The following is a 13,145-nucleotide window of genomic DNA, read 5'->3' on the forward strand; positions in this document are numbered from 1 at the left end:
AAGTTTACTAGCTAACTACTGTATAAGCTTGGTTCAATCAGGCCGGCTGCGGCTCATCTTGAGTTTCAGCGTGTATCATTTACAGGCCATTAACTAAACTACTTTTACAGTAGAATGCCGGATTTGTTAATTATAGCCTAAACAATTTTACAAGTTAAAATAAAAAATGATATTCATAAATCACTGCCTCGAACAATTAGGTAGTGTTATTGTGTGACTGGTGAATCAGAACTAACCCTTTTAAAACACCCAAATCACACAGTAACACTGTTGGAGGCAGCAGTAGTTGCAACTCTTCCTTAAGACAGCTGGTTTTATTGTTTTATGTTTTATGTATGTGCTTTCTTTCCTAAGAAGCTTGTTGCAATTTTAGAATATCTGTGTAAAACCTTGGCTATATTTTTTTATTGTATTGAGAATAATCTAAAGTAGATGAAGTGCTTCATGGCCACTTATAAAGCATTGTGATGCATGCATGCGTGTGTGGTGTGTGTGGCGCTTGCGTGTGTGTGCGCTTGCGTGTGATTGCCTGCATGTTGACATGTACTAATCTCCCTCCAGCTGAAAGGAAAGGCTGCTCCCTCTCTCCGTGCACCCCACCCCCCCCCCCCCCCCCCCCCCCCCCCCCCCCCCCCCCCTACAGCTTCATAAACAGCCCCAGCGTTTGGCTCAGTGGCCAGTCAGCTGCTAACTTGTACGAGTCTTCTACACTCAGAGACACTGCCTTCCTTCTGGACAACTAACTCAAGGTAGGCCTACCCCCAGTTTTCCACAATTTACATTTTAAGACTTTTTAATATCACTAAGAATTCCAACTCCGTGGCCATACTGGCAAGGTATGTAGATGTAATGGAATATAGGGGTGGGGGATAGTATCGTGATATTGTCAGTGGCAATACTACCAAGTATCGATCTTTTATTATTATATGTTGGTCAGTTTGTCTGCTCGACAATCCCATTTGCAACAATCAAATTGAAGGGAATGAAGAGAAAGGTATCTTTTCAGATAAAACATGTTACACAAGTTTTCCTTTTGGGGACTTCATTTGAAATTGGAAAAAATTAAAATTTTGGAACCGCAGAATTCGGATATTTTTAAAATCGCAATAATATCGTATTGTACATATGTCGTGATAATATCGTATCGGGAGGGGTCTGGTGATCCCCCCCTATGAATACCCTTTGCACTAGTTCCACATTTCGATAATTTTTATTGGACTCTTCATTGCACTCATCTCTCTACATTGTTTCTGTTAGAGTATGTATAATTCGTATGTCTATAGTGTGTAAATATTGTTTGGTTGGTTGTTTGTTTTGAATGTGTAAGCACATTGTGACAACTTGCTCCAGAAAAAATTCCTTGTATGTCTCTTCATACCTGGTCAATAAAGCTGATTCTGATTCGGATTCTATAAAAGTATTTAGTAGGCTACTTGAACTTAATACAACATTTTATTTAAGTACTCAGTACATCCATGCTTTGTGATGAACAATGAAGGAGTTATAAATCTTATGAAGGGACAATACAAATGTTAGACTTTAAGTCCTGTTTTTTCCTGAATGTTGTATTTAAGACACTTTTAAGACTTTTGAGACCTCACAGGTACCATGTAACGGTCATCTAGTGTCAGGCCCAGCCGTAGTTTGGCGCAGAACAAACAACTTTACTGAGCGACCATTAACATTTCTACTCCTGATCTAGAAACAGCATGTACGCCAAGAAGGGGACGACCAGGGCCACCCAGAGGAAAGGCTTTTGACTCAGTAACCCGTGCTTATGAGGAGAAGCAGATCAGCCATGAAGTACGTACTAATGATGCTTTGTTCTAGGGTTATTTTGCAAGCATTTTCAATAAGGCTGTTAGAAAAGGACGTAGAAATTGCGCCACCGTGTATATAAGGAATATTCTGTAATGATTTTTCACAGGGTTTTGCCATTTTTGGAGTTTTGATTAAATGTCTGTTGGACACATACTGTAAAATGACCTAAAAGCTGCTAAATGCACGTTGGGATAAAACGGAACATATGGAAAAATTCAAGTTTTCTTTGAGACAGCACAATGGAATGCTTTCAACAATGCACTGAGGCTTCCTGTGTTGTGTGTGTGTTGTGGTGGTGTGTGTGTGTGTGTGTGTGTGTGTGTGTTGTGTGTGTGTTTGTGTGTGTGTGTGTGTGTGTGTGTGTGTGTGTGTGTGTGTGTGTGTGTGTGTGTGTGTGTGTGTGTGTGTGTGGGTGTGTGGTGTGTGGTGTGGTGTGTGTGTGTGTGTGTGTGTGTTGTGGTGTGTGGGTGTGTGTTGTGTGTGTGTGTTGTGTGTGTCCTCCCCCCATATAATCAAAACTAGGCTTTTTCCAAATGTTTTTGCTACGTTTCTTTCAACTTTATTTATTGATTTACTTTTTTGTGACTTTTTCTGAGTTATTGGCACTTTTGTCGAGATTTGTCACCTTTTGACATTTTTGTCTTTTTTTTGCGGGGGGGGGGGGAACAATTATTTGATGTTTTGTCACTGTTTTAAAATACTGCCCAGGGCACCTTATTGTAGCTGTTACTTAGCTGCTGTCAAAATGGCTGGGCAGGAAAACATCTAACGTTACAAACAGTGTTTGGGTGATAAAATATATTTTTGTCATATTTTAACCCTTATGTGTCCTCCCGGGAAAACTGAAAACACTTTTTTTTTTAATGTGTCTTTAATATATTTGCTCTTGCTTTATTCAACGTTTTCTATGCTTTTCCCCCAATTACCGCCAGTATGTACACCCCTTAAACCAACTTATTACCCACAGTTTTAAAATTATTTTTTCATGGACCATTAATCTTATTTTGGATTATTATTATATCAAAATTATTATATATAATATTATAATTGTTTGACAATTAAGTTAAATGAGAGGAAGACTTTTGTCAAAGTTTAGTAAGGAATGGTTCTTAGACAGTGTTTCCTCCTTCAAATGCGTTAAAATATACAATTTGGTTGAAAAAACCCCAATTCTTTGTAGTAAATGGGTCACTTTTGAACCCAAGGACAATAAAAAATTTAACAATCTGTTAATTTCCTTGTTTATTCTCTCTTTAAAGGTTACGTTCAGTAAATGTGATGAGAACCGAAAACAGGAGCATGTCTTCTGAAGGCCCACCAGCTCGGAGAAAAGCGTTGCGACTATTATATTCTCACTAAAAAATGAAGTCGGGGGTCTCGTCAAGCACTCAGGCTTTTCCAGGTGCGAGTTTAACAGTATATCAACTTTTAAAAGCATGCTCTGTCATCGTTAAATTCAAATCGCTGAGTCTTCTCTGTTGAATGATTCTCTCATTGGATACTTTCCCACGTTTTGTTTGTCTTGTGTGTTATGTATTGCAGGAAAAACACGTCAACCTTGTTCAATTGAATCCCGCAAGTCCAAACGAAGGAATTCGACTTTGAGATCTTCGTGGATTGTGTCACGGACAGAACAGCTCACGGAGCTGACTCAACAGCTGAGGAGCATACCAATATTGTTGAGATTACGCCATGCCGGGACTCCACTTTACAGGATGATGGTAGGCCATGTAACTTTGGAGTGAACTGATCTACAATAAGAGGTATTTATCTATCGTAATATAGCACCAATAGGGGCCGGGTACCCAATTCAATACTTTTAAGGCACGGCCTAGTCTATGTCGACGACATCCCGCTTCTGGGATTACTCCAGGGCGCTTGTAATTCCATTGGATGTCCCTCATCCCTGCCGATGTCCGTCACCTTCCGCTTTCTTTGCGTTGGCGTTCTAAACTCTGGTGTATTTATGTGGACTAGGTTACCTGGTCCTCAGATCTCTGCGGGGTAATCCAGACCGCTAGCAAGACTATCTGTCCAATCGGAGTCTTCTGTCGCACATTAAAACAACTTTTGAACGTACACATTTCCACCAAAACCGGTTCCTTCTTGAGACCTTAGCACCGCCCAAGATGATTGTGATTGTGTTTAAAGAATGCCAATAACCCAGAGCCTGTTTTCCTCCCCATCCCAAATGCTGGTGGACTAGCCAGAACCTCCTCCGCGGCTGTGTGGAGGAAGGTCTGGAAATACTTTTAAGCAAGACCATATTGTCTCTTATATGGAGTATTGAAAAAAAACCTTGTCCTTCAAATCCAATTTTAATCCCTAAGTAGTAAATCTCATCAGTGTCATGAGCCAATAAGCAAAACTTGATAGGTAATTAGGATGGAGCATAGTCCCCGTTTTAAAAGGGAGGAATGACCACCCACAGGTTATATATATATTGGATAAAAAATTAAAAAAGGAATTGGAATATATGACATCTCCTGTACAACCAATTCTAAATGAGTGATACGGTGTCTGTGAAGTCCAAAAAGCCTAAACCACCCCGTGCTTTACAGTCAGAAAGACCCTCCTTTTTAAGTTATTTATCAGAGGAATCGGAAAGATTTATTATTCTCTTAAGTGTTTTTGTCATTGATAATGTAGAAAAAACTTACTATCACTTGTTCCTTGATTGGTAGGACAAAGAGAGTTGGAGGTCCAACTGATTAGGAAAGGGTTCTATCATGTAAATGAGAAACTCAACAAAATACTGTTTATCAACATCATTGACTTAGCCTGGTCTAAGACACCTGAGGGTAGGAGACAGGTGTGAGGGGAAAAGGCTTCTTTCTATTGTTCCCTGCCAGACTCGACCTGATCACTTCTTTAGAGTCAGAGGAAGAGCGGGGAAGGTGAGAGACAGTAGGCCGTCTCGACCTCTTCACAGAGACAAAATGCATCTTTTACTAACATGGCCGCATCATACATAACAAAATACAGTGTTTTTAACTTTTATAACTCAACAATAATAGAGAGAAGGTAAAACCAAATGGGAGAGAGCGTCGCGTTGACAAAAGACTTCTACCAAACATACTTAATCTCTCTGCAACCAAGAGTTAAGATGACCTTTAGTTTTGGTCATCTTTGATGTAAGAGTTTTGCAGAGCCAAAGTAAAGCATGCAAAGCTAATTATTTTTTGCTTTAAACAAATGGTGTCATCTGTCAAAAACAGTATTATTAATTCCCCTTAACGCCAGCAGTTGTGTAACCATCTGAAATAGAAAGGGGAATCTGGCATCCCTGTCGGATTCCACATTTGATCTCAAATCTATTATTTGGATTGAGATTAATTATCACAAAACTATAATGTCTTTATAAGCATCTCCATACATAAGAAAGCATCCCAAACCAAATCATTTAAGATCTAAAAAAAGTATGCTCAATAGTATCAAAGGCCTTGTAGAAATCTAAAGATAAGATGATATCACCAAGGCCTGTTTCAAGTCTATTGGCATAATAGCTTTTATTTTTATATCAATAGTTAATGGTGAAACGGACGCCAGTTTGTCAACAAACCATGTGTCCTTATATATAAATAAACCTTGTTTCATAATGGTGGTCATCTCTTTCCGCTCCATACATTCTTATACCTACAAAGCAGCGGAAAATGAATATAATCCCAAATTGCACAAAGAATTCTACAGAAAGCTGTCTATACCGAGCCTTTCCTTTTTTCACGTAATGGAACAGTGACAGTAACCTGTGGTATTGAAAATAAATTTGGCATTGAAACACAATATCGGCATTGAAAACTGTTACTGAAGTATAAAACCCAAACATCCAAAGTATACTCATAATCCTATGATATTATTTCACTTTGACATTTGTTTGCATCATGATGGGTTTTTCAATGTCAATGTACATTTTTTTTCTTGATGTCCGTGTCTTTTCAGTGACAGTTTTTTTTTTTTTTTTTTACGCTGTCGAGATTTTTACAAGTCACTTTTTTCAGTTTCAACTTTCTGTCACTGTTTTGGCCTAGGGAGGAGCTTGAGGGGAGGGATAAGAGGGCGTGGCTTATGGGTAACTTACAGAGCTACTGCGAGAGACCACACCTCCATAGGAATCCTCCCAGAGTTGTTTAAACCCGCATATCTGCAATGTCTTCCACACACTTCACCTGAACTCCAAATCTCAAATAAGTCTGTTCATATCGGCCATTTTTCACATAATAGGTTTCTAGGCAAATCACACACTCACTAAAGGCTGGACACATTCACTGACAAACTATATTAAAAGTAACACTAACCAGCTCTTCTTCTGTGTGAAAAAATGGCAGGATTCCTATGGAGGTGCGGTCTCTCGCCAGTAGCCTGTGTAAATTACCCACAACCACGTCCTCTTTGTCCCCCCCCCCTCAGCCCCTCCTCCCTACGCCAAAACAGTGACAAAAGTTGAAACTGAAACAGTGACATTGTAAAAATTTTGACCAGCGAAAAAAAAAAACTGTCCTTGAAAAGACACGACATCAAGAAAAATGTACATTGACATTGAAAAACCTATCATGATCCAAACAAACGTCAAAATAATATCATAGGATTATGAGATTATTACTTTTTGATGTTGTGTTTTATACTTCAGTTCACAGTTTTCAATGCCGATTTTGTTGTTTCAATGCCAAATTTTATTTCAATACCACAGGTTACTGTCACTGTTCTAGCTCCATATCCTTCCAGGTATTTAATAGAAATAGATTTGCTCCTTAGATCACTTCCTTTCATTAAAAATAAGCATAAATGATCGGTTTATGTGTCTCCTCTACACAGTCTGGAAATCCTGAAAAGTTTTCCCCTTTGTTTGCGTGTTAAGTCTGATACAGCTAACCAGCAAGCTAGCTAAAACCGCGTAAAACTACCAGACATTTTGGCGCCTCGAAATGAGAATTTAACAAGAAAAACCGCGTAGTACAACCGTGTGACGCCTAGCTAGCAGGAGAACTGAAATGAAGGGGAACAAGTGGCCGCCACTTTGTCCGCGGTACTTAAAGTCTGAACCCCCCTACCCCTGGGTGACACATTAATGCCGCTGTCACAGTTTTAGCGGCTATAAATGGCCACTAATTCTCGCACCTCCACCCACGTCACCACGCCTTAGGCTCCAGGCAAATGACTGCTACAGCTCACCACACACAACACAATACACACTCTACAACACAATCACACCCTGCAACGCAAATAACACACAACACGTATACACACACTCTACACACAACTACACACCATGCGACACAATACACACACTAGAGCACAATACACACCCTGCAATAGAAATACACACTACAACGCATACACACACTCTACAACACAACTACACACCATGCGACACAAATCACACACACAGGCGGGCTGCCAACTTTTTTCCAAAAACCTTGGAGTGATTTGGGGGGCCATATTTTTCCGCGTACAAAGCAATTTCTTTGTGTCTTTATCCTTTAGGTTTAAATGGGATTGTTATATGTGGGGGATGGGGCTCTCCCTAGGGGGGTCTGGGGGTATGCCCCCCCAGGAAAAAATTTGAAAAATAAACCATTAAATGGCACTTTCTGGAGAGTTTTTTTTTGCCAAAAAAATGGAGAAATCAAGTCTTGCATGTATGTGCAAAACTGTAGAGTTAGGAGCCTTTGCATTGTTGTAGTATCAACAGGTTTTACGCATTCAGCATTTACATATTACTTCTTTATGATATAAGACTGACCCACACAAGTGCCAAATAAATGAATCACATGAAGAGACAGTAGCATATGTCAGCAACACTGAGAGAAGATTTGGGTCTGTGGTGAACAGGTCCAGGGGTCCCTGGTGTAGGGACCGGACCCAAAGTTAAATTAATGATGAGGGATCAACTAAGACCACTGAAATTCTAAAGAATGAGAACCAATGAGTTACATAAATTCTAATCCTTTACCTTTGTGCCAGGCTCAGTAATGTGGCCCTCATCCTCTGGCCCACTTACTGTATTTACTTTTTTTTTGGAAAATAAAGCCTTTTGTTCATTTAAAAAACATCAAATTAATTATTTCAGTTACATTTAGAGATGCAGAGGTTAGAGATGCACAATAGTGGCCCAACGTTGCAGTATCGTGTGTATATATATAATATATTATATATATATATATATAATATAATAGTACATATAGTATAGCTCAGATGTGTTTCACAGATTTCTGCTCATATTTACAACTTTGTGCACATTCAAAATATAACTCCTCCCATCTCTGTTGTACGTGATTCGGAGAGTTGTAATATAGTCTGCTGTACATGTCCTTGCTCCGCTGATATGGTGGATCTCATTCAGACCGTCTGACAGACTCAGAGGCCCATTTGGGTCTCTGGTCTCTGACAGAGTTTAGAGGAGGCTGTACGCTGCTCTTCATCGGAGGACTACACGGATGCAACGCGTCACTGCCCCCCCAGCAGAGCGAGTCCACTAACATGAACTGAAGTTGCTACGCTACCAGCCGCGCTGCTCAACTCTATCTTTACAGAGAGAGTGGACACGAAGCGACGGACGGGTCTGTGATACTCAGAGCTCATACCTGAAGCCGGGAATGCACCTGGGATGGCTCGTGAAAAAAATGTTCTCAGTTTGCGACAATTTGAAAATTCCACAGACAGGAGCGCTCTTGAACCCCTCACAGTCTCTGAAAGCACACTAGTCGATCACAAGTGGCTCAACAGGTAAAAACATAGATAAACTCATCTTTCAGAAATTTGACCGACCGGGCTGACACTTCGCGTGAGAAATCGGGTGTGGCGTGTGCGCGTGTGACCAGTCAAACGCGTGTGTCTCACGGCCCAATGCTGAGAGTTGGCAGCCCTGCACACACTAGAACACAACTAACACACCCACGACACAAATACACACACTAAAACACACTACACACAACACAAATACCACCCTACAACACAAATACATATGCTATAAAGACATTTGCACCATAAACTGAAAACTATCAGTATTATATTTTTTATTATATCATATTATTTATTTATATTAATATATTATTATTTATATCATATCATATTATTTATAGTATTATTATATATCATAAAATGTTTATAGATTATAATTTATTTTTCATATCATATAAATTATTAAAGGTGGACCCTTATAACTACTAGTATTGTTAATTTTTTGAATGCTACCCCGCCCCTAATAGTTGTATAGTATATGTATCACAGTGCATGGCTCACACCCGAGCAGAAACCTAAGAAATGTAAATTGAATTGAAATTAAATTTCAGGAATGATTTGAGATTTTATTGCTTGTTTTTAAGATTCAAATGGGTCGGCATCCTTCCGATTTATCTGAGTTTTGACACCTTGTTCACACGCCTGTCAAAGCGCTGATGTGTCCAATCAGCCTCCCCCCATGTTCCCAGTCCAGGGTTAAAAAATAATAGGTTTCTAGGCAATCACACACTCCCTAAGGCTGGACGCATTCACTGACAACTATATTAAAGTTAACACTAAACCACCTGCTTCTGTGTGAAAAAATGGCAGGATTCCTATGGAGGTGCGGTCTCTCGCCAGTAGCCTGTGTAAATTACCCACAGCCGTCCTCTTTGTCCCCCCCCCCCTCAGGCCCCTCCTCCCTACGCCAAACAGTGACAGAAAGTTAACTGAAAACAGTGACATTGTAAATCTTGACAGCGTAAAAAAAAAAACTGTCCTGAAAGGCACGGACATCAAGAAAAATGTACATTGACATTGAAAACCTATCATGATCCAAACAAACGTCAAAATAATATCTAGGATTATGAGATTATTACTTTTTGATGTTTGTGTTTTATACTTCGTTCAACAGTTTCAATGCCGATATTTGTTGTGGCTCAGTGGGCCAGTACAGCTGCTAACTTGTACTGGAGTCTTCTACAGCTCAGAGACACTGTCTTCCTTCTGGACAACTAACTCAAGGTAGGCCTACCCCCAGGTTTCCACAAGTTACATTTTAAGACTTTTTAATATCACTAAGAATTCCAACTCCGTGGCCATACTGGCAAAGGTATGTAGATGTAATGGAATATTAGGGGTGGGGGATAGTATCGTGATATTGTCAGTGGCAATACTACCAAGTATCGATCTTTTATTATATATATGTGTTGGTCAGTTTGTCTGCTCGACAATCCCATTTTGCAACAATCAAATTGAAGGGATATGAAGAGAAAGGTATCTTTTCAGATAAAACAGATGTTAACAAAGTTTCCTTTTGGGGACTTCATTTGAAATTGGAAAAAATTAAAAGTTGGAACCGCAGAATTCGGGATATGTTTAAAATCGCAATAATATCGTATTGTAGCATAAGTGTCGTGATAATATCGTATCGGGAGGGGTCTGGTGATCCCCCCCTATGAATACCCTTTGCACTATGTTCCACATTTCGATAATTTTTATTGGACTCTTCATTGCACTCATCTCTCTACATTGTTTCTGTTTAGAGTATGTATATATTCGTATGTCTATAGTGTGTAAATATTGTTTGGTTGGTTGTTTGTTTTGAATGTGTAAGCACATTGTGAGCAACTATGCTCCAAAGAAAAATTCCTTGTATGTCTCTTCATACCTGGTCAATAAAGCTGATTCTGATTCTGATTCTATAAAAGTATTTAAGTAGGCTACTTGAACTTAATACAACATTTTATTTAAGTACTCAGTACATCCATGCTTTGTGATGAAACAATGAAGGAGTTATTAAATCTTATGAAAGGACAATACAAATGTTAGACTTTAAGTCCTGTTTTTCCTGAATGTTGTATTTAAGACACTTTTAAGACTTTTGAGACCTCACAGGTACCATGTAACGGTCATCTAGTGTCAGGCCCAGCCGTAGTTTGCGCAGAACAAACAACTTTACTGAGCGACCATTAACATTTCTACTCCTGATCTAGAAACAGGCATGTACGCCAAGAAGGGGGACGACCAGGGGCCACCCAGAGGAAAGGCTTTTGACTCAGTAACCCGTGCTTATGAGGAGAAGCAGATCAGCCATGAAGTACGTACTAATGATGCTTAGTGTTCTAGGGTTATTTTGCAAGCATTTTCAATAAGGCTGTTAGAAAAGGACGTAGAAATTGGCCTACCGTGTATATAAAGGAATATTCTGTAATGATTTTTCACAGAGGTTTTGCCATTTTTGGAGTTTTGATTAAATGTCTGTTAGGACACATACTGTAAAATGACCTAAAAGCTGCTAAATGCACGTTGGGATAAAACGGAACATATGGAAAAATTCAAGTTTTCTTTGAAGACAGCACAATGGAATGCTTTCAACAATGCACTGAGATGCTTCCTGTGTGTGTGTGTGTGTGTGTGTGTGTGTGTGTGTGTGTGTGTGTGTGGTGTGTGTGGGTGTGTGTGTGTGTGTGTGTGTGTGTGTGTGTGTGTGTGGGTGTGTGTGTGTTGTGTGTGTGTGTGTGTGTGTGTGTGTGTGTGTGTTGTGTGTGTGTGTGTGTGTGTGTGTGTGTGTGTGTGTGTGTGTGTGTGTGTGTGTGTGTGTGTGTGTGTGTGTGTGTGTGTGTGTGTGTGTGTGTGTGTGTGTGTGTGTGTGTGTGTGTGTCCTCTCCCCCCATATTAATCAAAACTAGGCTTTTCCAAATGTTTTTTGCTACGTTCTTTCAACTTATTTATTGATTTATTACATTTTTGTGACTTTATTCTGAGTTATTGGCACTTTTGTCGAGATTTGTCACCTTTTGACATTTTTGTCTTTTTTTTTGCGGGGGGGGGGGGGGGGAACAATTATTTTGATGTTTTTGTCACTGTTTTAAAATACATGCCCAGGGCACCTTATTGTAGCTGTTAGCTTAGCTGCTGTCAAAATGGCTGGGCAGGAAAACATCTAACGTTACAAACAGTGTTTGGGTGATAAAAATATATTTTGTCATATTTTAACCCTTATGTTGTCCTCCCGGGTGAAAACTGAAAACACTTTGTTTTTTAATGTGTCTTTAATATATTTGCTCTTGCTTTATTCAACGTTTTCTATGCTTTTCCCCCAATTACCGCCAGTATGTACACCCCTTAAACCAACTTATTACCACAAGTTTTACAATTATTTATGTTCATGGACCATTAAATCTTATTTTGATTATTATTATATCAAAATATATTATATATAATATTATGAATTGTTTGACAATTAAGTTAAAATGAGAGGAAGACTTTTGTCAAAGTTTAGTAAAGGAAATGGTTCTTAGACAGTGTTTTCTCCTTCAAATGCTGTAAAATATAACAATTTGGTTGAAAAAACCCCAATTCTTTAGTAGAAATGGGTCACTTTTGAACCCAAGGACAAATAAAATTTAACAATCTGTTAATTTCCTTGTTTATTCTCTTCTTTAAAGGTTACGTTCAGTAAATGTGATGAGAACCAGGAAAACAGGAGCATGTCTTCTGGAAGGCCCACCAGCTCGGAGAAAAGCGTTGCGACTATTATATTCTCACTAAAAAATGAAGTCGGGGGTCTCGTCAAAGCACTCAGGCTTTTCCAGGTGCGAGTTTAACAGTATATCAACTTTTAAAAGCATGCTCTGTCATCGTTAAATTCAAATCGCTGAGTCTTCTCTGTTGAAATGATCATCTCATTGGATACTTTCCACACGTTTTGTTTGTCTTGTGTGTTATGTATGTGCAGGAAAAACACGTCAACCTTGTTCATATTGAATCCCGCAAGTCCAAACGAAGGAATTCAGACTTTGAGATCTTCGTGGATTGTGTCACGGACCATGAACAGCTCACGGAGCTGACTCAACAGCTGAGGAAGCATACCAATATTGTTGAGATTACGCCATGCCGGGACTCCACTTTACAGGATGATGGTAGGCCATGTAACTTTGGAGTGAACTGATCTACAATAAGAGTATTTATCTATCGTATATAGCACCAATAGGGGCCGGGTACCCAATTCAATACTTTTAAGGCACTGCCTAGTCTATGTCGACGACATCCCGCTTCTGGGATTACTCCAGGGCCGCTTGTAATTCCATTGGATGTCCCTCATCCCTGCCAGATGTCCGTCACCTTCCGCTTTCTTTGCGTTGGCGTTCTAAACTCTGGTGTATTTATGTGGACTATGGTTACCTGGTCCTCAGATCTCTGCAGGGTAAATCCAGACCGCTAGCAAGACTATCTGTCCAATCGGAGTCTTCTGTCGCACGATTAAAACAACTTTTGAACGTACACATGTTCCACCAAAACCGGTTCCTTCTTGAGACGCTTAGCACCGCCCAAGATGATTGTGATTGGTTTAAAGAAGTGCCAATAAACCAGAGCCTGTTTTT

At 39.6% G+C, this 13,145-nt stretch overlaps 1 protein-coding gene across 1 annotated transcript in view; it reads left to right on the top strand.

The window, feature by feature from the left end:
- Positions 1–9,694: 9,694 nt before the first annotated feature.
- Positions 9,695–13,145, top strand: part of LOC116686028 (tryptophan 5-hydroxylase 1) — a 22,610-nt gene continuing 19,159 nt past the window's right edge. The window contains exons 1-4 of the mRNA XM_032510943.1: positions 9,695–9,783; positions 10,755–10,858; positions 12,210–12,356; positions 12,500–12,683. Of these exons, the coding sequence (XP_032366834.1) occupies positions 10,763–10,858; positions 12,210–12,356; positions 12,500–12,683 (427 nt within the window). The 5' untranslated portion in view covers positions 9,695–9,783; positions 10,755–10,762. The remainder of the gene's footprint in view (positions 9,784–10,754; positions 10,859–12,209; positions 12,357–12,499; positions 12,684–13,145) is intronic.

Source organism: Etheostoma spectabile, unplaced genomic scaffold (genome assembly GCF_008692095.1).
Source record: "Etheostoma spectabile isolate EspeVRDwgs_2016 unplaced genomic scaffold, UIUC_Espe_1.0 scaffold285, whole genome shotgun sequence".
In the NCBI taxonomy this organism is placed as follows: domain Eukaryota; kingdom Metazoa; phylum Chordata; class Actinopteri; order Perciformes; family Percidae; genus Etheostoma; species Etheostoma spectabile.